The 27,674-nt window shown below is 30.0% G+C and overlaps 1 protein-coding gene across 8 annotated transcripts in view; it reads left to right on the forward strand.

Annotated features, from left to right (window-relative positions):
- Window positions 1-27,674, forward strand: part of LOC146538837 (uncharacterized) — a 40,249-nt gene that overhangs the window by 7,590 nt on the left and 4,985 nt on the right. For 3 of the 8 annotated variants that reach the window (XM_085185331.1, XM_085185329.1, XM_085185330.1), the window contains exons 4-10: window positions 4,413-4,599; window positions 9,455-9,649; window positions 16,775-16,891; window positions 17,910-18,033; window positions 18,598-18,730; window positions 19,616-19,792; window positions 20,587-22,360. In XM_085185331.1, coding sequence (XP_085041457.1) covers window positions 4,413-4,599; window positions 9,455-9,649; window positions 16,775-16,891; window positions 17,910-18,033; window positions 18,598-18,730; window positions 19,616-19,792; window positions 20,587-22,020 — 2,367 coding nt within the window. In that variant the 3' untranslated portion in view covers window positions 22,021-22,360. Of the gene's footprint in view, window positions 1-4,412; window positions 4,600-9,454; window positions 9,650-16,774; window positions 16,892-17,909; window positions 18,034-18,597; window positions 18,731-19,615; window positions 19,793-20,586; window positions 22,361-23,310; window positions 23,471-24,687; window positions 24,811-27,468; window positions 27,526-27,674 lie in introns of those variants that run through there. The other 5 variants (XM_085185335.1, XM_085185337.1, XM_085185334.1 and 2 more) reach the window with 4 other exon arrangements.

Below are 27,674 nucleotides of genomic sequence, written 5' to 3' on the forward strand. Positions count from 1 at the left end.
CATTTTTCATTCGGCAACGTTATGCAAAGTAAAAACATTCGCAATAGGCTTCAAAATCGATTCGTAAAAGCCTTTCCACGGTATGCGAGAGGACCTCAGCCTCAGATGCAAAAAGAATAACATTGACGCAGACGTGGGCTGCTTTTTATTTTATTGTATACTAACCCCGCTCCACAATATAAGGCTTTAATGTATGGGGTATATTTTTTATGAAGCAACTTGTTTATCTATGCCTTTTATTATTTTTTTGTTGGCGTTCGTATTATATATTTTTTTATTTTCCTTTTCTTGTATGTGTATGTGTGTGTGCGTGTATGGAATAATAATTCAAAGATTAATAATACGATTGGTTTTTGTTATTACACTATTGAAGATTGGGAAAAAAATATATATTTGTTATATTAACTAAAAAAGTTTTTTTATAAAGTACCTATTCTTTAAGATATTTGTAAATGAAATAATAGTGTATATTAATTCTATTGTATGAATTATAGCTATGGAATCTTGTGTATAGGGTACCCACGTACATGACTACATAGGCCTTGATATGTTTACGGTAAAAAACATTATTTTAATTTACACATTATTGATTCCAATATATTACTTGAAATTCATATAATTTTTACTCAAATATATTTCAATATAAATATTTTATTATATTCTTTATGTACCTATTAATCGTATATTATATTATCAACTTGGATATATTAAACAACTAAAATTAAAGATAAATATTGAATTTGTGATAACTTTGGTTATAAAAATAACATTTTATATCTGCGTGATAACTTATTTTTCATGTATTTTGTTTATTTTTATTATTATTATCGTCATATTTACTGTAGTGGAATTTTAGAATTGCGACACCATTTAAATTATTTGTCATAAAATTATAATTTTATTATAAAGTTGTCGTATATTATATATTTAAAGGTAATAATATATTTAATAGGATATTTAAATAACCATTGTGAAGACGACGTATAGTAAATCTTCCAGATTTAAATCCATATTCTTTTTTACATATTTTTTGTCGGCCCCAGGTAGTATCTCCATTTTATATTTTTACTGTCCTTGTTAGTCTCTATTGTTCTGTTCATATTCATGTATTTCCCAAAAGAAATGAATCCGAAATTCTACTTAAAAATACACTATCTTTTTTTTAATACTTTTATTACTTCCGTTTTAGATATTTTTACTTAAAAGGATAAAATATCCACGAGCATGAGGCTTCGTATATATTTTACTGTAAATAATGATTGTGGGTTCAGTGCTCATTTAGAGGAATAAAATAATGTTCACTTCTCTAGTGTGGTATGATAGTGTGGCGTTGAATTCCGCCTTTCAACACATAGAGTGTTGAATCTCTCGTCTTCGTCTCGATTTAAGGCAAGTAATGGACAGTTTTGACGCTGGGTTCTCCTTGTCTAACCTATACTTGCCACCTGCTATATACGATATGAAGCTAAAAAAGAGATATTTGTTAATGTATTTTATATTATAAATGCATCTCACTCTACTAATTTATTATATATTAATTAACTAAGATATCCTTTAAGTAACCAGTTTAAATTTACATGTTATTATATTAATAAACACAGTATTTTAATATCAACGCGAACGAACGTATAAAAAAGAAACAGTATTAAAAAAGTTTTAGTTACAAAAATTGTACCGAACGAATAATTTATACATTGTTTTTACGTCTATTGTTTCGCGTAATAAAATAACGGTCCCATTTCTAAAGAGAAAATATTCACGAACACAATTTAGACGAGCGAGAAGTTATTTATAAAATAGTTTTAGTTTTAGATGTATGTATTTATTTTCTTTTCTTTTCTTATAAATTATATATGTATATGTGATTTAATTATTATATTTCTTGTAGTATAGTGACGTAGAGGCACAAAGTGTGTTTGTAATAGCGACTGTTTGTGGGTTCGATCCCCATTTGAGACAAGGAAATATTTATTTGAATTTATATTTTCATTTCGTCGGTCTGGTGTCGAGGCAAAGCGTGGCGTTGGGTTCCGCCACTTAACACGCAATGCCTCCAGAGACAGAGAGTGGGCTTTATTTCACAAAAATGTGGACTAGCTATTGAATTCTAACGTTTGAACAACATATTACTTATATAAATTTAAATAATTTTATTATAAATAACTACATATAAATAAGTTTATTATTATTAATGTTTCTTCGAATGATACCCTCGTATAATGAATGCATTCCGTCAAGCGCAACCTAGCTGCAACAAAATGGCGACTACACGTATTTTAATTTTAGTTTTTATTATAAGTCATATAATATTATTAACAGATTAAAAAGATTAAAAGTATATACTTTTTTTTTTTTTAAATAAAAACGGTATAATATAGATGATCAGAATTAATCCTATTTGTTAGTAGACTTAGCTTCTTAACTACATACTTGGCGTTTAAAATGCTACGTCATTTTATTTTAAGGTCACTAACCTCTACAGACCATTTAATATAAAAGCTTACTTGTAATTCTAACGGTTCACATTTTGACAATTGTAAAGAATAATTTTTAGTTTCAATTTAAAATGAATTTGTTTAATTTTTTTAATATTATTTTTAATTCATGTACACATTTATCAATATAAAATTATATTTAAACAAATGCGAATAAAAACTACATCCGGCTTTAAAGGACAACATCCTTATATCATTTTTTATTTAATAATACATTACACTTTTTTTGTTGTATTTGGTACTTAGGAACTTATGAACGGTTAAAAGGTATTAATATATAAATAATATTAATGTTTATTTCTCTATATTCGTTTTTAGGGAACCATCACATTTAGTTTCTGTGTATAACCAATCAGCGTATTTTTTTATTTCTAAGAGAAAACCTAATCTTGAGACACTCCGTTCCACACCACTGTTCAATTTTCGAGACATTGCTTGTTAAGTTGGGGAAGGGAACCCATTAAACGCGTGGAAATTGAACTTACAACCATCAAACTTACAGTAGGACGATCGCAGCTTCTTTATTACTATTATTATTCATACTATTTTTCATTTAAAAGTAAAATAAACATTTTTGAGGCCAGTCGTGGCGCAGGGACACAAATTCAAGGAAATGAAATATTCAATATTTTCATTTCTTCGCTCTGATGTCGCGGTAAAGTGCGGCGTTGAATTCTGCCACTTAACACACGCAATGCCTCCAGAATTCGGTAGAAAATAGAGGGCGGAATGTTATCTCTGCCTACCCTGCTGTGTGTGGGATATAGCGTGAAGCTGATTTTTTTTTTTAACGAAATATATAGTAAATTTAAATCTCGCTTTGTCGCTTTCAACTCTATCGCTTAGAAGTGGGCGACGAAAAGCTTTTCTAAAGCTTACAAATTGATTTGCAATAGTCCGTAAGAAACTGTTATACCTTGTTGCGGTATTTAAATGTTTAATGAAAAACGCAACCTACATTTTTTATGTCTAAAGTTGTAAAATGTAGTACTATCAATTGACTGGAATAGTTTTCTTATCTAGGTAGTTTTTTTTAGTAAAAAAGTCGTTCGACTAGATTGGATTATTATTTTTAGTTAAATTTTGCTATTATTTTTATATATTACTGGATCTATGTGCATAAATCTCTCGAATACTCTAGAATATACGTACATAGTTGTTTTAAAACTTTATTAATATTGTTTTAAATTTTATTACCGTGCCAGCGAGAAGGAATTTTAATTATAAATATTATAACACCCACCGAGCCCCAGTTGTTGTTTCTATAAAATATCGTTTGTTTTTATAAACGAAAGTCACGGGTTAAATGTTACGAATTAATTATTATTATAAAGTTATAATATACATTTGGTTGCCTACGTTATATGATTATGTATTGAATTTTATAACTAATTAATTTTCATGCATAATAATTGTTATATAAACGTTTAAATAATATATTATGCCGTTCCATAATGCGTTAAGTCGCACGCAAGTTAAAGGCAAAAATAGAAATGAGCCTTAAAATTGCCAAACGATTTTTTTTAATAAATTTATACGTACAACGTGTCACGTGACACGTGTCACGTGACAACATATTATAATTAAAAATAGACCAAAAAAATTTTTGAACATACAATTGTAAAGACTTATATTATTTTATAATTATACGTTGTATCCCACATATAGCAAGGTAGGCAGAGGGAACGCGGGAACCTAATGTTAAGACACTGTGTTCCCTTTAAGACATTTGTCTTAATGGGAACGAAGCTGTTGCTCACTTCTGCCAATTCTGGAATTTCATTTTGTGTAGAGTGGTGGTGGCTGTCGCATTTACAGTCGCACGTTTGTCTCCTTGCGCCACAACTGGTGTCAAATTAGTTAGTATGTAGCATATCATTAAGAATATTCCACATTATAACACCAAAATTATTTTAGATACACATGTACCAACAATCCATGATGCGCGCTGAGGAGATACGGCGACGGCGACGTGAAGACATGCCTACCACACAGACAGCCGTCAACAATATCTTAGCAGCAGCCGCCAGGGAGATGGAGGAGGCGAGGCACGCGGCCAGGGGAGATCGAGTCTCAGTTACCAGTATAACGACTGAGCAAGAAGGTTAGTTGGGTAATGTTGCCAGTGTGAATACGATTGTTTGTTGTGTTACAAACAATTTATGATTTAGCCTGGTGGAAGTTGCCAGGGAAATGGGAGGAGGTAAGACACGTCGCTAGGGAGAAGGAAACCAGGTTGCCTGATATCAGTGTCAATTTTTTATATAGTCTGGTGTTAGAATTATTTGTTGTTGTGCCAACAACTTATCAAGAAAACGAGGGGCTGCCAATATATAGGCTGAGGAAGAAGTTTGAATAATGTTGCCTGTATGAAATATGAATGGATGAATGGTGGTTATATTTTTTGACCATATTGACCAATTGTATAGCCATAAAACACTATAATACTGAAATTAGTTATAAAGTATTTATGTTGAAGTATATTATGCTAGTGTATATTTTATATGAATTAAGTATATTTTTTAAATATATATTCATGTTTTAAATAATAAAAAAAAAGTATTAACTTTTACGTAATTACATTTCCGTTTATACAAACACAAATTGTTTCTACATCAATACATGCGGGTCCACGTTATCTTTCAATGTCAGAGTTAATTAAGAATCTATTCTTCAAATAAGCTAATAACAAAATAAAAATTATATATTTAACAACACTATAAAAAATCGATATGCGAAGGCTACTCATAATATATTTGTATGTAGAATTAATAATAGTAATTAATATCTGTATAAATAGAACTTCTGTTCACGATAATTATAATTAATTCTTTTAAAAAATTACCAGGAACTAAATTTAATTTATGGCTTAGTATTTTTGTTAACTAGACGTTTTACTATGACAATAATTCTTCTCATATATTTTTCTACTGTATTTTTCCTCGATTTTCTTTTATGTTAACTTGGATATCTTTTACAATTTACGAGGCAGTTAAAGTGAACTTAGTTATAAAGTAATTTCGTTCTTCGCTTCTCGAGCTTCCGTCCATTTAGATTCTTCGCTCGTTGGATAGTGCAACCCCATTTTATATGAAACATCTATGAAAACTTATATAAAATAATAATGATTAAAATATTCCCCGAGATATAATTTCAAACCACGATTACTTTGCCAGTTTTGCTTGTTAGTTACTTTATCTAGAAGAAAAGATTTAATATATCTATACACTCGCACTTTTAATACATCTTATTAAAAATCCTGCAAAGAAGTAGTATTAGAGTGTTCCTCTATGATTGTGGGTTCAATTACGCCACGTGGGAATTTTAATGAAATTCAAGCCAAAAGTTTAGCGCTGGGTCCTATAACCGCATACCTCAAAAATAAATGAAAAGTAGAGAATAGAGTCTCTACACTAGATTTTCCTCTTTCTTTTCTTTGTCCTACTATAAGCGTGATACAAAAAAATAAGTTCCCATATCAGACATAACATAAGCTTGTCCATAACAAGTATTTGATATAGAAATATTTTGAGAGGTTACATTTAACGAAATACATGAGTCATTGCGCCGTCTCAGTTATAATAAACGTGAGACATAATTAATAATTCCTTAGGATATGAATAATCTAGCTTAATAGTGTGACGACTGGATACAATTGCAAATGTTAAAAAAAAATAGCTTAACGCTTTTCCTGCATAGCAGGGAAGTCAGAGGGAACCTAATGCTTAGTCTAACAGTCCGAATTCATGGCATTACGTTTTGAGTCCCGAAACTCAACGCCGTGAAATAATAAAATAATAGATAAACATAATATTTTATACCTACGTACATACTAACTCCGGAATGTTGGTAAAAAATAAATACCTTTGCAATCAACGACTATAAGCTGCATATAATTCCAACATATTCTTTATATTATTGCATTATTTATTAAGTACCCACATACATCATATAACTTGTTTTTATTATAAACGTTGCAAAAGCTGATGATACAAAGGTGCATTGTATTGTGAATTTGTAGGGCTAGAAAAAGATGAGGTCCATATTGTTAATTAGTGCCTAGGAAATTGTTCTTTTATATTATAGTAAGAAATGTTAACATATAAATTATATTTATATTCTTACTTAGTACACTTTGCAGTATATGATTTTTATTTTTCCGTTTTGATTGATATTCGCGGCGTTGAGTTCCGAGTGTCAACACGAAATGTCTTGAAGTTTTGGGCGGTGTTTAGGGAATATTCAATCAATCCTCACTTGAAGAAATAAAATATTCCATAATTTAATTTCTTCGCTCTGGTGATGATGCAAAGCGCAATGTCTCCAGAATTCGGCGGAAAATGGGAAACGGAGTGTCTTATCACTAAGTTCCCTCCGCCTACTCTGCTATGTGCGGGATACAGCGTGAAGCTAAAAAAAAAAAACTAATAAAGTTCGATTTTTGCCAATAATAATAATGAAAATGTAAAATGTAAAAAAAATGTTTTGTCTCGTTTAAATATTAATTAACAGATGTTTTAACATAAATAAACCTATTCATGATTTTCAATTGTTCATTCACTATTGTACAGGCTGTTTACTTTTGGCTCAGATGACTGGAGACCTAAAGTTATTAAGACAATTTTATTTGCGATTATTTAAATTTAAATATGGTATTGTTATATAATACAGTCATTTGTTATCTAAGGTTAAATAGATTATTTTTCCTAATTTAATTAATTTTACATTTCTATTAGTTTAGTACCAGTTTAAACTTTAAATAAAATCGTAACTAAAAACCACCCAAGACGCAAAAGTAACTATAATACCACACAAAAACAAAAACGACTGACGACAATATTATAAAACAATATATTTTAAGAGCGATGGAGATATAAATATAAGTTTAAAATGTCCTCTTTATTACCTTTAACCTCGCCGTATGAATACTCGTTTCTATATTACTTATATAATTAATATACGTATACAGTATTGTACGTTGTACAGTAAGCTCGACGAGAATTGGCCGACCTGGTGTCCGCTTTAGATGGCAGCTGCATGCGCAGACTTAATTGTAGAATTTTTCCTTACTTTTAATTATTTTTTTATTTCTGAGTGAATAATCCACAAAATTACAGAAAACGGCCACAACTCTTCGACCGTATTGTACGTATGTTCCGCTTTTACAATCATTTCGATTCTTTCGAAGTAGGTTGTGGCTTCTTGCCGCGGGCGTCTTGAATATGTCACTTGGGCCTGAATTACCTACTTTGTAATATTTTTTGTGGGTACAAATGTCTTGCTTTTTGATAGGCGACGTTGGAGGCTTAGTGACATAGTGATTTGTCACTCATTTCTGCGTTTATGTGGAGAATATTATAAAAAAATGCTCATAAAATCCAATCTAAAGTATAAATTTCACTGAATTACCTACTTTGTAATGTTATTTTATTATCGTTTGTTTTGATTTGTAACCACTCGGACATAAATATTGGAATATTCCATGAATATAAAAAAATAAATAAACAAATATCTTCCTTTTATAAATGAAATTAAAGGTAAGAAATTAAAATTTTAGTTTTACGATAATCTGCAATATGTTGAATAATAAAAAAGAGAATCATTAAAAACAAGAATTTTGGTAGTTTACGAAAAATTTTCTGATATTTTAGTCTGAACAAGAGAGGAGCTTTTTTCTCTTTACACTCCATAAATGTAGCCGTTATCGAACTTTGTATTATTTAAATAATTAAAACTTGTTTAAAGTTATATGTAAAAAAAATATAGTAGAATGCATAAAGGAAATTCGGGAAAAGGACATATCGTCGTGGCGCAGGGCCACAAACGTGTGACTGGAACGCGATGGTTGTGGGTTCGATTCTCACTCGGGGAAAAGAATTATTTTTTTATTTCTGCGCTCTGACACAAGGCAAAAACGCGGCGTTAAGTTCCGCCACTAGACATGCGAAAATTTGGCGGAAAGTGGAGAACAACGGATGTCGTAAAACTAGACTTCTTCTGCCTACTATTGGGATAGAGAGTGAATAATAATTTATGTGGGATAGAGAGTGAAGCTATAATAATAAAATAACGTAAATAAATAAAATAAATTCTTATTCTGTAAAAGTAAAAAGCAAGGATATAATTTTAAAGCAAGGCTCTGATTACAGTTTATGACAAATATCTTACAAACGTTATGTTGCACTAAATAAAAAGTGTGATATTAATTAATTCATATAAATACATGAGATAATAAAAAATCAATCATCAAACGTATAAAACGATTAACCATCACTTATCCAAAGTTCTTATACGTTTAATAACATTTCATATCTTAAAATTTAATTACCGGTATAGTTTTTTTGTAATATTTAGTTTTTTTTACATGTACATTAAATATTACTCGAGTTACTTCTAAGAAGACTTGAATCGATATTTTATTTAATACAAATATAAAAGTATTAAACATCGCTGTAATGGCAGATTTAGAAAGAAATAAGTTTTGAAAAATCATCTTTTATTGATTAACCCTCGGAGAAAACAGAGGGGTGTTATAAGTTTCATGTGTCTATGTGTGTTTGCATGTCTGTTGGCATCGTTGCTCCTAAACTGATGAACCGATTTTAATTTAGATTTTTGGTTTGAAAGGTGACTGAATCGAGTGTTCTTAGATTTAATTCAAGAAAATATATTTAACCGTTTGAAGATCATTTCTATTTGATGATAGGAATATTCACTGGACTGAGCGATTACAATATATTTCGTGTTCTGTCACTTTAACCGTATTGCCATGTCCTGGTGACCTTGATCTGATACTGCATTATCATCTGGAATTGGTATTATACCCAATTTCTCACCGAAGATGAATGCTTTAAAGATTGTAGATTTTTGTGTGTCAAGGCTTTTACAATTTCTTAATTCATTACCAATCATATTTGCTATTCTCATTATATATAAATGTTTGCTTTTTTTTCTTACAGCTGCAGCAGCGGCGGTAGCAGCAGTAACAGCAGTTTCAGAAGTTAAACGTGAGTTAGAAGAAGAAAGGCCTAAAAAGAGGGTGTCCATAATGTCACCGGAGGACGATAAACTAAGAGCGAAGAAGAAAGCCATGACTGTACGCTTCCAAGAGGATAATAAGACTGATGAGGGCCCCGCCAAAGTCACTTCGCCGGGTAAATATTTATATTTATTAATTCTTTTCTTTTTTTTCTCATTTTATTACGTTTATTACATTATTTTTAAGTATTATGAGAATCTATGCGTACTCTTGCTTATATATTTTATTAATTCATTACATTGCAAAAGTAAAAATTAGTGACCGAACCCTCTGTTACACTGTTTCTGAAGCCATAAATAAACAGTCGCGAGCATTTGAAAACTTCCCAAATGTTTTACGAAGGCGCCATATTCAATGACATTATGGTACTCGATAGTCAATATACTTAAAAATTTAACGTCTTATATCGATACTTGAACGATCGTCAAAATATATGTTATGACATGTTTTTTTTTTCTTATGTTTTTTATTTATTTATACAACTACAAGTAAGAAAATATTGTGCCATATTCTTAAGATTATTTATTACAATATATTTTTTTATTTTATTTTAAAATAATAGTATTTCTTATTTTAAGGCTTGTACCATTGTAATATAAATTGTGTACCACATTTACATTCTTAATAATTATTAAAAAAAACCAAAATACAGATTATTCTTTAAAATTATAAAATTAAAACAAAAATATGTACAAATTATTGTATGTCTGTTGTAATCAATAAAACCTCTAATTAGTTGTCAAATTTATGTACAAAAAATATAATTTACATTATAAATCTACAATGAAGATTTAATATTTTTTTTCTTAAAGGAATTAAATTTATCCTTTACCTTTTTGAAGTTATTATTAACTTGTCATGTTCTTAATGCGGAACCTAAAATTAATGATTATGTATGGATTTTCCTACAAGAATTTTTAATACATTAATATATGTTAAATAATAAAAATAAATTAATTTAATTTTATACTTGGCTGTTTGTATCTCAAAAGGTATAAATGTAATAAAGTAACAATATGGCCGTCTTACTTTAAGAACCTTCATATATTTAATTATTTCTTTAATATACATTATATATATTGTAGCAATATGTATACAATATTTTTTTAACTTTATTGAAGTAATTTAAAACTTAAGTTTTAATTTTTAGCTTCAGACGCGTTTGTTCAAACGCGAACATAGAGGGTACAAATCTTTATCGATGAAAAATATATTTAAAAAAAATGTGTCCCTAGTCTAAATAGCATACAATTTGTCTACGGAATATAATATATACAGAACAGGCATGTTACTAGACTATATTTATGTTCTCCCTCTGATAAGATAAAGTCCGGCGTTGAGTTCCGCCTCTTTAACAGTCAATGAGGGTGAAAAGACGTGAACGATATGTCTTAACACTCGCTTCTCTCTGCCTACCCTGGTACACACGGGAAAATGCGTGAAATTTTCACTTCACCCCAAGTAATGTGACACATAGGTGAAAAAAAAAACTTTTCTGTCAGTGTGTATTGGTAAACACTAAACATTGTTCCGCTCAACTCGTTAATAACTCAATTGAATTATACCTATATATTTTTATTATATTATTTATATCCATTTTGAAGGGTTTCCTTCTTAAGTTACATGTTTATTATTCTTGAATCCCACTAAAGTGAAACGTGCTTCATATAAAATATATTTAAATTTACATTTCTTATTTTATTGCGGTATTACATAAATAATAATTATATTATTAATATTATCTGTAGTAGTAGTAGTGGTCTTTATCTATACCAAATATAAAGTAAAGTCGCATTTCTCTTATGCTTACATCTTTTCAACTATGTAACTGATTTTAATTTTAAACTAAAATATAGTGATTCAAGAGGGAGGTTTATTTTATATACATTGTATATATATTATATTATTAATAGAATGGCCGTCGCGTTTTGCCCCGTTAGTTAACAACCCCCAATAACCCCATCTTATGTGATCTACTGTGATTCAATTAATAAATAACAATCATGAGGCTAAAAACAATTATTTCTTATCTTTCGGACTGTTATAAACCTTATTTAAAACATGAACCTGAAACCATCGCGACAACGGTTATACCACTAACTTTTGAAAACAAGAATTAAAATAAAAAAACAATCCATCATCCTTATCTTGGATATTCATTAAAATTTATTCAAATTTAATTAATAAAAAAAAAGAGAAACACATTTACTCCGCTGTAATATAATTAATAATACAATTGTTTTATTGTGTAAAAGTAAAATATGAGGTTACATTTATATATTTAATTTGCCGCGACGTCGACTTGGATAATAAAATTATGACTTCATCGCGTAATGGAATTCCGAATGGTACATTTTTAATCTTCTTAATAAGACAAGGGAAAATTAAAAATTGTGTTATATAATAATATATATTGAGGCCGTCATCGCGCAGGGACACAAGGGTGTAATGCGATGGTGGTGGGTTCGATCCCCATCCGAATGAATTCTTGAAAAATTTAGGGAATGAAGTGTCGTAACACTAGGTTCCGTTTATCTACCGAAGGAAGGGAAATAAATATTTGTTAGAATTTTAATTAAAATTTTTGTAGCGAAGGCATCAATTTCTTTTTAAATTAAATATTTTTAATGTGTTACGATATGTAGTTCTATTATTTTTACTTATTTTATGTGATAAAGTATCTATAAAAAAAGCTTGATTAAGAGATTATTTAATTTAAAAGATTTGTTGTCTGTCTTTATAAAAACTTCAGTCTAATATCGTAATATACCGACCATAATTTATTTTTTAATTAAAAAATATATCTACAAAATCTGGGAAACACAGCTTATTATTGTTAGAAAATATTTTTAATAACACAACGCAACGGTAGTTGGCTGAATTATGTTTTTGTTTTAAAATAAATATGTGAAAATCCTAAGCAATTTTTGAATTAAAATTACGGTTGATGAACTCCTATCATATAAATCATAGTTTATGATTTAAATTTTACAACCTTAAAATAACACTTTTTAATTTTCTTATTTAATATTCTTGCTAAATTAAACTAATTACGAAATACCACATAATATAATTTATGTTATATTATTAATATTAAATAAACGCCCTTTCGTTCAAACAAGTTGTTTAATATTTAAATGAGCCAACTTTTTAATTATTATTGATAAATCTTCAAAATTTATCATTGACCGCTTACATACCGTCCATAATGAAAATAAATTAGTCTTAAATTAAGTTTTTATTGGCAATAAAAATATATTTTTTAAACGAACGTTTACAAAAATAACAGGTAATTTTTGGGTCACATATAAAAACGTAAAATATTTTTTTTAATATTTCGGATTAGGCGTCGGGTTATTAAAAAAATATATTTAAAGGCATTTTCACAATATATGAAATAAAAAACGTTATGAATAATCTTATGGAAATTATTATTTACCAACCAGCCAGTTCGAACAAAAAAAAATATAATAAAAAAAGTATTTCATTTCAACTTAAGCGACTTATGCTTCATAAATATGTATGAGACGCTTTATACGAAACGGGTAATATTGAAATACAATATAATATAAAATATAACATGTTTGACAGAAATTATTTGTAAATGAACGTAAAATATCTTATCTTACATATTAAAAACATATGTATTTTATATATTTAACAAAAACACGCTATCAGTTAATTAAGGTATTGTTATATTAAAAGTAACTGAGAATTTTTAATTACTAATTAGGTTCCAAAGAGAGCTACATATGCCATTGTAATTAATAATAGGCGGAACTTTAAGAAAAAAAATATAAGAAATTAATAATAACTTGCGTTTTAATTAATTGTTTAATTGTATAGCGACGTTTTCTTTTTGTTAATGATTAGAGACTGCTATTTCTTCGTCTTTATAATTGAAATATATTGATTTTCCATTTTTTTTGTTTTAATTAATTAAATAATGCGATAGTTGTTCACAAATTTAGCCTAGTAAAAGAGCATATATTAGTGAATAAAGAGAACGGAGAATTTATTATTTGTTTCAGTTACTTTCTATTATCAAAGTATATATATATTTTTTCTTATTTTTATTCATAAACGTGCACTTTACCTTTTTATTATAATCATAAAAAAGCTTTAAAAAACGGAAACATGTTCGCTTTTATACATATTAAATTATCGAATTCAATTATATTTTATGAATTCAATGTCGATACAGAATAAATATTTAGTAAAACGTGTATATAATATCAAAATGGCGGTAAATACCATAATATATAGGTAACGAATGACCTTCGTGTGTTGACCTCGCTAACTAAAATATATTATAAAAATCAAATTATTATTATTATATATGACGCAGTTATTTTATATGGGCAAAGAAACAACAATAGAACGGCTCTCAAGATAATAATTTAGTGTAATTTCCTTTCACGGTACAGAATTTAATAGCGAGCCTAGAGCAGCTCCGCCAATAAGCCGATATGCAATAAAATGGCGGAATTGTGTCACATTTATGTTATAAATCAAATAAAAATGATATTAAATATCTATTATAAGTTTTTATGTTATTTATTATTAAATTTATATTTTAATTTCTTCGTTCTGGTGTCGAGGCAAAGCGAGGCGTTGAAATCCGCCACTCAACACGCAATGTGAGGACCGGAGTGTCTTAACACTAGGTTTCTGGGAAAAGGAAAACCGGCGGTAGAAGAAAGTCATGGCTAAGGAACATCAAAGAATGGACTGGAATTAAAAACGCCGTAGATTTAATTCATTTGGCTAGGGACAGGACCACGTATGCGAAGTTGACTGCCAACCTTTACTAGTTGGAGAGGCACTTTAAGAAGAAGAAGAAGAACACTAGGTTCCTTATGGCTACCCTTCTGTGTGCGGGATACAGCGTGAAGCTGATAAAAAAAATATTAAATTGTTATTTAGGACAATATATTTTATTATTATTATTATAACTTCATATTTATTTAAAACTTATTGTTATATTATGAAGAAAAATACCCTATATAATATAATATAATTTTAAGAGATATTCGAGATGATTTAATACAAATGATTATGATCTTGACCTAAAAGACGAATAAAACTGGCAGACCATAAATTGAAATCGCAGCGCGTAACAATATAATGTGTTTTAAATAAGTATGCATAAGTCATTGTTTTACAATAATACACACAGACTCACTCAGCCAACATAAACATAATGTAGATGAATCACAGATAACAAATGTATAATATTATAATAAAATTCTTATTAAAATCACGATAGTATGAAATATTATATTTTCTAATCTGTGCTCAATAGACTGTTGATTATTTATTGGGACTAGACTTAATTTTCTCTTTTTATCGAGAATTTTACACACATTACATTTTTTTGACGTAACTTTACAAGGAAGGTGCGTTATAGAGTTATAAGCCCGACGTTGAGTTTCGCCACTCAACACGCAAAGCCTCGAAGAAATCGGTGGAAAGTTGGCAACGGAATGTTTCAACACTAAGTTCCATTTGCCTACCCTGCCGTATGCGGGATGTACGAACGTTCAGCTGATTTATTTTATATTTATAACAATAACATTCTAACAAAATTCAATTTTGTTGTAATTTTGTTACAGCAATCTAAGTAAATATATATTATATAGGTATATTACTTCTATCAGATATAAAGTTAACGAGAAAAATAACAGTGCACGTTTTTATGGGCCTATCTTAAAAACATCTATTTACAGAACCAGCCGCCGCGCCCTAAAATAAAATATTTACATTAAAGTAGCAATGTCGGTGTGCGAGCATTTTGTGATATTTCATTTTTTTTAAACTAAACTCGTTTTTTTTTATTAGTTTAAATTATATGACCACAAAAGTTCTATACCTGAGTCATTATAGTTCTAACCTTCTAAGTAAGTTTATGATACTAAATTTAGAAGTGAAAATCGTAGAATTGAATTGAATTTGCATTTGTGGTTTCAGATTGAGTCCCACTCACACCACAGGAAATTCAATATTTTCTCTACATTTTTAATATATAATCGAATAATTTATGTGTTGTTTAAAATAATACTTTAATTTTTTAAATATATTAAAATTAAAACGAATATAATATGAAAATTAATTCCATATTAATCGGTTCATCTATATGACGGCACTTTTGATCTAATGAAATACACGTTTCGCGCTTGTTTCGCGGAACAACATACGTTAACAACACAAAATCGATACGATACTTAGAAATTTTATTAATACCAATGAAGCCCCTTCTTTAAAGAAACCCATTTTGTTGGTAGGTTCATATTTCATATTCATTCCTAGATGGGATAGACTAAGGGATCTACTCTAGGATAGACATAGGAAAAGGACGGGATCCATCAAAACGACAGCAAAACATGGCATACCATTTTTATTTTATCAAGTTCACTTTATCTGCATTTTTTATATAGTGTAAGATAATATGTCACTCTATTCGATTCACCATTGAGCTATGAGTTATTTTCATTTTTTCTTCGGTAATAAGACAAGTCACGGCGTTGGGTTCCGCTTCAATTTGGGCTGAAGATGGTGATTGGAATAAGTTAACCCTAGGTTCCTTCTGCCTGCTTTTGCTCCACTCTTTTCCACGAAAAAATGAGAAGCTGTGTTTTTTAAATCATCCAATTCTCTACTGTATTTAATGCTTAACAAAACTACCTCTTTAGGTGGTCCCCGTTCATTGTTAACTTGACCTTTTCTTTAGTGAAATCGACACTGTTTTCGGAAGTCAATGTAAATTTACTCACTACTTACGCTTGTAACAATATGTTTTTTTTTACTGTTTCCTATAATTTTAATAAGCTTTTTGTGAAAAAATATTAAAAAATAAGCTCTCGGGTTGCTTGGTACTTACTGTGTTTATCATTTTAATGCATTCTACTTATAATTTTCTTTGATTTAATTCATATGCATATAGCCTCAACTTATTGCTTATGCATTGAACCAGGAAAATCGTGAGTTCATTTCCGCATAGTTTAAAAAATGATATTTGTTATCCTCTGGGTAAAATGTCTGGGTCTGTATGTTATTTCAGTAATGGAAGGGTTCTATATTGCGCCTCACTGTATCATCGATTGTGGATTCGATTTCCACTCAGAAAAAATATTATTTTCGTTTTCTCTGGTAAGACGTCAAAGCGCGGCGTTCTGTTCCGCTCCTCTGAACGCAAAATTGCCAAAGCCAAAATAAAAATAAATGTTATTTCTTGTTTCAGGCGCCACAAACTCAAACCACGGCAACGACAAAGACGACACCAAACCCGGCGGCATCAAGGTGGTACAACTCGCTGTGCTGCAAAAGCCTACGAACAACGAGCATGACGATTCAGACGGTGAGGTGCTAGTGAACGCTGATATCATATATATTTTTTTATGTTATTTTTTGACCATTCCCTATTTTCTCTCTATATAGAGAGAAAATAGGCATTGGTCACTCCGATCTATGTTTTGTTTCTTGTATTATTTCGTTTTATGACTTAGATATTTGGTGTATAGTTCCGAAAATTGTTTACTTATTTATCTAACAAGATTGTTTTAGTTGTAGTAGGTATATCTAATAATTTTAAAATAATATTAAATTAATTAATATTATGCTTATTAATAAAATGCTATAATATCATCAAACTTTTATAACTCCAAATAAAATTATATTAGGAATGCTGTTTAGAAACGGTTCATTTATATTATTAAGAGATAAAATATGCAAATTAGGTAATTTCCCGTGAGAACTTTTCAAGGACTTTAAAAGATAGTAATAACAGTATGAGCTACGCAAAAATTTTTTAAGCTTAATGTTGTATCACAGGGTGGTAAGAGGGAACCTGGGAATTAAGAGTTACACTTTCATTCCCCACTTTTCGTAGAGTTGCAAGGCATTGCGTGTGCCAGTTCTCAATGCTTTACCTCGTTACCAGAGCGATAAAAAGAAAATTTTAAATATTCCATTCCCCCGACTAGGAATCGAATTCACAACTCTACAGTTGCGCCATAACGCCCATTTATACAATTGTTTCATAAAAAATGAAGGATTATTATCTTGATGGGTCACGTGAAGTCTGTACGTAAGATTTACAGATTAATTTTAAATATGTAAATCCTTAAATTTCATAATTCTCATGTGATAAGATAAACATGTTAAAATTTGTAAATCGTTTAGCGTATCGAGATTTAGTTTTTTTTTAGTATATTTTATATCCTTACTCAGAGAGATGGTAACGGAAAAAGATTCTTTACTATCACGCTTATTACGTCTCAATCTTTCTTTAAATAATTTTATTTTGTTGAAATTTAAATTAACTATTAATTTTACATTATTATATGTAAAATTATATAATCAAAACCAATTTACAGAGAAAGCAAACAAACAAGGTATGGATGATGATGAAGAGACAGATTCCAGCGGTTCGATATCGGACTCTGGCGCCAACGAGTCGCAAGATGGACGTCCCCACGTGTGCGATGTTTGTGATGTCAGGTAATTTGGTATTTTTTTATAGATTCACTACGTTCTATCCCGCACTTCGCGAGGTTAGCAGTGTTAAGACACACCACTTTCTACTTGTCACCCATTTTTTGGGCATCCATGTTGAGTAGCGGAATTCAACGCCGCCGTTTGCTTAAAATTTAGAAATGAGTATATAAAATAATTTCAAGTGGGAATCTAACTTAGAACCATGGCGTTTACAGTAATGCCGCTGCGTCATGACGTTTTTAAAATATTGTATTAATTTGTTTTGATATTCGTTTGTAATGGAATTTCGATAATTCTCATCTTATGGAAAAGTTGAAGAGAAAATTGACGATCTTTACAAGACGCTAAGCTAAACTCCTTAATTGTAATGGGTTACCTTGTCTCGCCATCTCTGTTTCGATCAGCCGATTCGCTTTTTAGAGTTTTGACCAATCGATAAACTTTTTTGCCTTTTTTAACATCTTTAAGCATGAGGCAAACGATTCCTTCCCAATGGGCAATGGCCCACCAATATTAATACCCGCACAAATTTGAATATATATTCAAAATAAACTAATATTTCCCCAGATTCGCTCGCTCGTCCCACCTCTCCCGCCATCGTCTAACCCACACGGGCGAGAGACCCTTCACGTGCGGCGGCTGCGGGCGCTCCTTCGCTCGATCCGACAAGCTGCGGGTTCACACTAAGATCTGCGAAAGGGTTAGTGCCTTTTGTGTTTTGTTATTTATTTTACTAATACTTGTTTTGTGTTAATATATATATAACATTTAATTTATAGTATGGTTGATGTGTGGCCGTCCTGAAGTTCGTTGTAGATGGCTGGTTTTAAGATTTTTATTTTATTATTAAATTTTTTTTTTCTATGCCTAAAATGTGAGAAAGCCTAACGTCAGAGCATTCTCGGCTCGTCGACCGTACTGTCATGTGTTAAAACTTAAAATATGTATTAGTATTTTATGGGATCTAATTTGTTTTTATTTTCTGATAAAAAAAAGTATAATTTATTTTTGTAATTATTTTTTTAATAGCAGTTTGTAATTTTTTATACTTAATATTGACAAATTAAAACTAACACGTGTCTTATAGGGAGGGTGTGATGAAATCTGATTTATATTTTATATAAAAAATCTAATAGGTATTTGTTATAAGAACAGAAAATAAGAAAAGAAAGAAAATACCCGCAGATATATAATATGATTTATTCACACTGTATACGAGACTTATTTAAAACTTTTCTTAGCCTTTCAAACATGGACTTTGGTAAATAATTATTATTAAAACATTACTTCAATGTAAGCGAAAGTAGCGAACTTGTATCTGAGATATTTTCTGAGTCCTATAAAAGGGATACATATGGTCATGAATAACTGGATACCTTAACAATTGGTAAAAAATATAGAAATGTTGATATTATTACTATTAATTGCTTTAAACAATTTTTTTTTAAAAACTAAAAAATTGTAATGTCTGTACCATTTAACTTAAAACTTATGTATAATATGAACATTTCAACCACGCGGATACTAACAAAAAAAGCCACAAAAATTAAATAAAAAAACCAATGATATATTCCAAAACGTTCAGGTACAATCAAAACAAAACTTGCAGGAGGACCCCACTGTTGACATGAACAGTGACGTCACTGTTAAAAGGGAAAACAACTCTGAAGTCATGTCCGGAATGGTACGCACTACGCACCGTGAGTCCGGCCATCTTGTTTTTACGCCCAGTGGAGATGTCATGCTGCCACCTCGTAATCAGGTAAAGATCTATACGTGGCTTGTAATGTTAGATTTTCCTTTCTTTTAGCTTCCAGCTAGGGTTAGCCTAGTATTGAGACAAAGCGGTGGAAAGCGAACCCATAAACTCGTCGCATTTACGGCCAGATGCTGTCCCGATGTCTCCAAATGCTCTATAATATTTTTATATTTTTTTTTATAATTTCTAAGTTTTTTGATGCTTATGTTACCTTACTTATATACCCTTACTTTTGTCCCAAGCTACCTTTATGCTTTAAATATTTAGTCCCTATCCGCACTAAATTTTAGATTCTAGTATGTCTTAAATACAATATTTTTACCATTATATCCCGTGGTGCTTATAGCTCTGCCATTGTGTTCCATGATGCCTATAATAATCCAAACTTTGCCTAATATTATTTACATGCCCTAAAATTCTAATTTGGCCTATTTATTCCTAAAGGTCCTATATATGTATTCCTAATACTTAGATTCCTATATACTCTAGTCTTAAATGTATCCTGCTAAGGTAAAATAGATAACGGCTTATCAACATTGTCAATATGGCGTATATACAACGTAGTGTGGTTTTTATTGTTATAACTGGGAAAATCGTCTCAAAAGGTATGTACGATATGTAATTTTTTTACTTTCCTATAAAATTTGCTTTCACGTTATTATTTCTGAATGTTATCTTTTGTAAATATTCTGTCATAGTGACCCCACCGCGTTAGTGTCTTACTTTTGGGGCAAGCCCTAGAAGTAAGTAATAAACTAATAATGTGGTTATTTCTTAATCTAACTTTGATATTTCAGGAAATAGAAGAAGTTGAAGAGGTCCCAATTGAAAAACCCAGCATATTTAGAAAATGGTCAGATGAAACAATGAGAAAAGCAGTAAATGACGTTACAAATAATAAATTAACAGATATGGAGGCCAGTCGTATATACGATCTTCCATTGAAAACATTACGAAGACATATTGTTTGGTCGTCAAAAGGCGAACCGATTGTCAGTCGAGCGTTAAGACTTGGACCTGAAAGCGAACAAAAAGTAATCGCCCACGTAAAAAGGCTAAAAGCTATTAGATATCCTCTAAACAATTCACGCGTAAAATCCATTATATACGAATTTATTGAGAAATTGAAGTTACCACATAGATTCGACAGAGATAAAAAACAAGTGGGTCGCGATTGGTTCAAAGGGTTTATGAAGAGACATCCAGATGTCAATACTAATAAGGAAGAGGATTTATCGCTCGCCAAAACCCTCGGCATCAATCGGGAGGAAATTAATAATTACTTTGAAGTGTTATTAAAATTGTTAACTGACAACGATTTCCTTCATAAACCTGACCGGATTTACAACATGATTGAAAATAGTATACCAGTTAAAAGTAAAATCGGACGTACTATACCGAGGGCTGTAAAAAATAAAGATTCCAATATAGTGGAATGTGATAATGTTTCCTTGATCGCATGTTGCAACGCTCAAGGCACCTTCTTACCACCAGTTCTAATAATGAAAGGAAAAGATCCAAAGCCAGAAATATTTGACGACCTACCGCCAGGTTCAGAAGTTTATATAAATCTAAAATCATCGTACATTAACGCCGACTTATTTTACAAATGGATGAAAGAGCATTTCATTCCGCGAAAACCAGACGGAAGAGTCCTCTTAATTTTGGATCCATATTATTCTCTTTCGTATTCTTTTGAAATGCTTGAAATAGCTGAAGAAAACGACATAATTATCCTCTGCCTGCCAAGTCATACCACACAAACTCTAAATCCGTTGGACAAAGCGTTTTCTAAGCCTTTTAACGGTTATTTTGCAACGGAAGTGACAAATTGGTACATCAATAATGAAGGAAGTTTCTTGAATCCTTATCATATTACAAAATTGATAGCAAATTCTTGGTGCAAATTTGCTTTGCCCTTATCAAGCATTTTAGGATTTAATGCGACTGGAGTGTATCCTTATGATCCTAACACTGTTGCCGAACTTCTCAAACCACCTGAGCAAATTCCAAACCAGAATACCGCAACTATTCAACAGAACAGTAGTAATATTGACGTGACTTGCTTAGAATGTCAAGGAACTCAAGATATTACTGAAATAAAGAACGACTGGTTCCGATGCGCTCATTGCTCTAATTGGTTACACAAGGAGTGTACTAAACACAATGACAAATGTAACAAATGTTGTGCCAAAAATAAAGGGATGGGCAAAAAGAGTATCGAAAAATAAATCTTTATTGTATTCGCATATATAGAAATGTTAGACTCGTATGCTTCCCATATACATACTCCTATACTATACATATCGTCGGCGTCAATGCAAGATGTTGCAATTGGAATGTTTGGTAAAAAAAATCGATAAAACAGTAAAATCTAGAACCTTTTTAAGTATTTAAGTAGCTTTTAAGGCTTTTACCATCTACTGTAACAAATACTTTTGCATTAAGAAGTTCCTGCACTTACGCCGACGATAGAGCAAATCTCGGAACTAAATGCATTTTTTAGCTTTAACTACGTTACATATGGAGCCATAGATTAAGTATAACCAATCAATAAACGTTTTCATTAGACATATTTTTTTATTTTAATAACGATAGTGGTGGGGCACTTTGGCAGATTAATTTACACATACATACCATATATTTATACTAGATTAACTATAAAATAGTGTTTTTTTTTAAAAATCATATGCTTTTAAAAAATATATTTTTGCAAATAGTGCTTTAATTTTTAGTGCAATTGAAGTAAATATAAAAAAATAGAAAAAATATTTTTTCCTTAAGAAATACTAAATGAAAACTTAACTTATGTGAATTGTAAACTGCACTTTTAAATATAACATAGTTTCTTTTAAATATTAAAACAATATTCAAAAATACAAATAGAAATATATACAAATAATAACAATTAAAATATATTAACATTATAACATTTATAATCTGTCAGCTCAAAATGTATTATATAAAACAGAATTGAACTGAATTGGACAGAAAATCTGTCAATGTTGTACCTCTATTTTTTTTATTATCTACCTCTATTTTTACTGCAAAAATCTTTTTTAAAAAATTTTAGGTAGCAGGATTGGAACTTTATTCTTGGAAACGGTCCAAGCGCTCGTCGCAAATTAAGCCATACGTTCTTATCGAGCGACGTCGAAATTGTTACAACTTATTTATTTTTAAGTTGATAGCGTGTCTAGGGAGATTTTTACTTTCCGCTACACAAAAATTTTACTAGGAATTATCATTTGGTATTAAATAGATTTTTTCGAGATATTTTATACATTTCTAAATATTTTTTCTTTTTTCTATATTCAAACACTTTGAAAAATGTAAAAATATTAATAATTATTTATAACACAATTCAATAAAACAAAAAATTTAAAAAAAAACAGTTTCGTCATTAAAATATTAAAATTGTCATTTAGGCCCATTGAACTCCATGGACCCAACAGGAAAAGACCAAAAGAATTGAACCCCCAATTACCTTAAAATCAAAATTAATTGAAATTAAAATATAGGTGGTATTAAACTCTACTCTCGACCCGGTACGCAACGAGATCAGCCCGGGGGACCTCATAGACCCGCCGCGGAGGGGACGCGGCAGACCGCGCAAGACGCCCTTACCGCTGACGCCCAAGATCAAAAAACGGAGGGGACGACCGCCTAAGACCTCGTTGGGTATGTGTTTTTAATTATTTGTATAAAAATTATTATAATAATACTTAATTATATATAAAATTATCAATAAAATATATATCTAGTTATTACGTTCAATAGCGGCCCTATCACTTGCCAAGTGATCTGTTACAGGCAACCATGGAAATAAAAATAAATATAGAATCTATTACAATAAAGAAAAGGAAGAAAGCAAATCAAAGTTCTAAACACAGACCTAAAAATATACAATATAAAATTATTTTTAATATACTATATACATTTATTTATAAAAAAAATAGAATAAATATTGGAAAAAAAACTCCATACTGGCCTTTAAAAATATCTAATTGTATACAATGCAATCTATTGAATCTTACAAACACGAATATTTACATAACAAAATTTATAATTGATTCAGCAGTGTTTGTTAGAAAATCTGGGGTGAAAAATAAATTCGCTAATGTTAACCAAATATGTCGACTACACAATAAAAAGTAAAAATATATAATGAACTGCAACATATAGACTTTTTCATCATTATATTATTGCTAGGTTTTTTCTACAATAACTTTTTGATAAAATACAGGTAGAAAGAATCCTTTTTGGGTTTTTTATTGATAGTCTGTAAACAAAATGTGCCAGGTATAAAAAATGTTATGAAAATAGTAGAAATAAAAAAAAAACAATATCATGAGAATAAAAAAAGCAATGGCCATGAATAATTCGTACGTCGTTATCTATTTTACAACATATTATATTGTTCTTTTGCTTAAAATTACTTAGTTGTCTAGTTTAACATGATGTAAATTCATATTAAATTTACGCTCGTTTTTACCTTCGAACTTTTTTTTACATTTTGAACGAAAAAAGGCTTTCATTTGTTAATTTTAACTTTACATTTTAAAAAGATTCAGAAAGAATCTAATGTTTAGATTTTGGTCCTAAGCCCGTATTTATGAACCGCTCTCTTCGTAACTCTGAGATCGATCTTGAGATGCCGTTTTCATTGATAAAATTTATAAATACGATCCTTAGAGATTTTGCTTGTAAACGTGGCGGTTGTGAATTCGATCCGCGTTCGGGGGAATGAATCATTTTAATTTCCGAACTCTGGTACCAGAGTCTATGACAAATTTCTGCATTTCGGCACTAACCACCCAATGTCCTGTCTTCTTGTCTACCCTCCTATACATGTGGGTAAACATGAACTAAATAAATCTTATTTTATATATATTTAGACATGGAAGGATGCGTACTAACGGGTGGAGCTGTGCCGAGCGGAGCTTTATCTGGACACCAGCTTCTGTTGAAACGTAAACGCGGACGCCCGCCGAAGAATTACTTCTTACCTTCTCAAGGCGGTGAGTTTATAGTAAACATAATATAAATATATACATACATATATTTATATGATCACACTATATGTTTTTTTTTCAAGTAATGAACCCACAATATTTAGGTAGTAAAGTATATAGTTTAAAGGAAAGTAACAGATATTTCAAATAAGTTTATAATAATAAAAAAAATTTCGTCCATTGCTTAAAAAATAAAAATTCAAAGCATAATACATTTTTTAAAATAAAATCCCGTTTACATAATATTATTTTTCGAAATCAAATTGATAAAACACAGGTAGAATGAACCCGTTTATTTTTCAACCAACGGAAAGACCGAAGGGGCTCCCAACTCGACGTGTATATTTTTTGATGATTAAAGTCGATATCTTGTTTCGTTGGTGGTCTAATATAGACTCTACGGCTTTTCATTTTTTTTATAGTTTACGCACTTTTGGGAAAAACCAAGAACAATAATAATACCGACAAAAATACTTAAAAAAAATTATAAAACAAGACCTTTTATTTCCTAATTTTAACTACGAAAGTAATGTAATATATACCTAAATAATATAGTCAGCGCCAAGCAAGTTATCGAAGATAAATAACCTTAAATTGATAGAAGTAACCAAATTAAATTAACAATTTAACGTGAAATCTCCAAAACTTCAAATATTGCCGCGTCGACTCAACGTTTTTATAATATAACACTACTTTAAGAACTTAGTAGTTATTAAGAATAATATTTAAAAGTCTGTCCAGTGTAGGTTTGTTTACCATTCTTGAGAATGAATTAAATAACGCTATTATATTATTACAATGCTCAATAATTGGACAGTGTGTCCTAACACTAGGTTCTCTTCCTTCAGCCCGCCCTGCTATATGATAAGTAGAGCGTTAAACGTTAAAAAAAACACACTAAAAATATTTAACAGATCGTCTATTTTTGTCGGTTCACTTTTTTTTAAGTTTTTATTATTCGTAGTAAAGAAATAAAATTTGGGCCAGGTATAAAATTTAGGGCAACGAGTCAACAACAACCCTCGGTTATTATTATTATTGTTGGGACGGCTTCTTTACAAAATATATTTTTATTATTTCACATAACAATACACACACGTAGTTTTTTTGAAAACATAGTAAATTGTTAGTAGTTCCTCGCTTTGGTTACGAGGCAAAGCGCGGCGTTGAATTCCGCAATTCAATACGCAATGCATCAAATTTCTCAAGAATTTGGTAGCAAGAGGGGAACGCAGTGTCATAACACTAGGTTCTCAGGTTCCGTCTGCACCGGATAAAGCGTGAAGTTAACAAAAAAGAATAGAAATATAGGTGGATTATTTAAGTAGTTTTTAATTATAGTACGGGCAGTATCCAATTTTTAGTAATAATTTTTATCAGTAAATATTATAGAAACACTAAATTTAGATAGTAAATTATATCAAATTATTATTGTAATTTCAAACGCTATTTTATCATAGAACATTTTATATACTTATATGTATTCGTAATCACACCAAAAATACAATTGTTACGACCGTGTAGCTAATAAATATTAATATTATACTTTTACATCCTCAAACAGCAGACAGACACGCCATTAAATACAAATTTAAAATAATTTATTAAAAAACACACGTTACTTGAAGAAAAAAACTAGAAAAATAAAAAATTATGTCCAATTTCATATCATTTAATTAGATCAAAAGTATATTCTATATCATAAATCTAAAGTGTGCAGGAAAAACCCAGTTTTAAAGTTGCCGGTGTTTCATTATTATAACAACGTCAATGACTTGAGACTTTTTTTTAGCTAGTGATTAATCGTAAAACTAAAAATGTATGAACAATGGCCGAAAAATTCATCTTGAAAACAATAAATTAATTTAAACTTAATTAATATTAAAATAAAGTTGAATTTGGTTTGTGTTTTTTCTGTAAAACTATATATATACATGGACAATGGCCGTTTATTTCATCTTAAAATTTATAAATAAATTTAAACTTTATTTATATTGAAATATAGTTGTATTTAGTTTGTAATAAATTACATAGTCGTGTGTGAGCGTGTGTGTGTAGCCTCATAGCATTTATGCTTTTTTTCCTTTTTACCAACATCGTGTTCATTCCATTCGTTTTTGTTTTTTATTCTCATATTATTATTTATTTTATGGTCTTATACAAGTGGCATTTAATAATGCCTTTCTCTTGATAATATGTCAGTGTTTATATTACAGAATTATTAGGGTATTTTTTAAAATTATTTTGCTTTGAAATACAAAAGTTTAACAAAATAATAAAAATGGACGGATGCGATTACGTGTTTTGGCGTAGAAAAGTTGATGAACTCATGTAATTATATGGCAACGTCTAACTAAAAAATGACGTAGACACATTTTTTTACTTGTTTAGAGAGCACTTAAATTTATTTCAGTCTCACGATTCTTTGCAAGTAACGGAAACAAAGCTAGATTTTTTCTTATTTTTGTATTCATATTTGCATTCTTAAAATTACGGTTATTCGACGTTAAACCGGTAACACATACTTTTGGATATATGTCAATTTAACGCTAATTATTGTCTATGAGTGTTAAATTTATCTTGTTTTTTTTTTATATTGCCATATTCTAACGTAACTTAGCTACGCCAATCGCATAACGCTGTGCTAATCAAGTCTTTCCTTAGGTATGGAAATGTCAATACCGATGCAGTACGGGCTAGCCGCGGAAATAAGCAAGTTTTGTTAGTATTTATCACACGTTAAGTAGCATGAACAAACTAAATTATTGTCAAAAACAATATTTTTTTGGGAAAATTGTCGGTACTAATCGGTATTTGTATAGTAGATTACGGTATTTTGTTGGCAGCTTAACGGTTTACTAATTTACTGT

This window comes from Heliconius melpomene, chromosome 5 (genome assembly GCF_056956725.1).
Source record: "Heliconius melpomene rosina isolate 202511_hmr_F chromosome 5, ASM5695672v1, whole genome shotgun sequence".
In the NCBI taxonomy this organism is placed as follows: Eukaryota; Metazoa; Arthropoda; class Insecta; order Lepidoptera; family Nymphalidae; genus Heliconius; species Heliconius melpomene.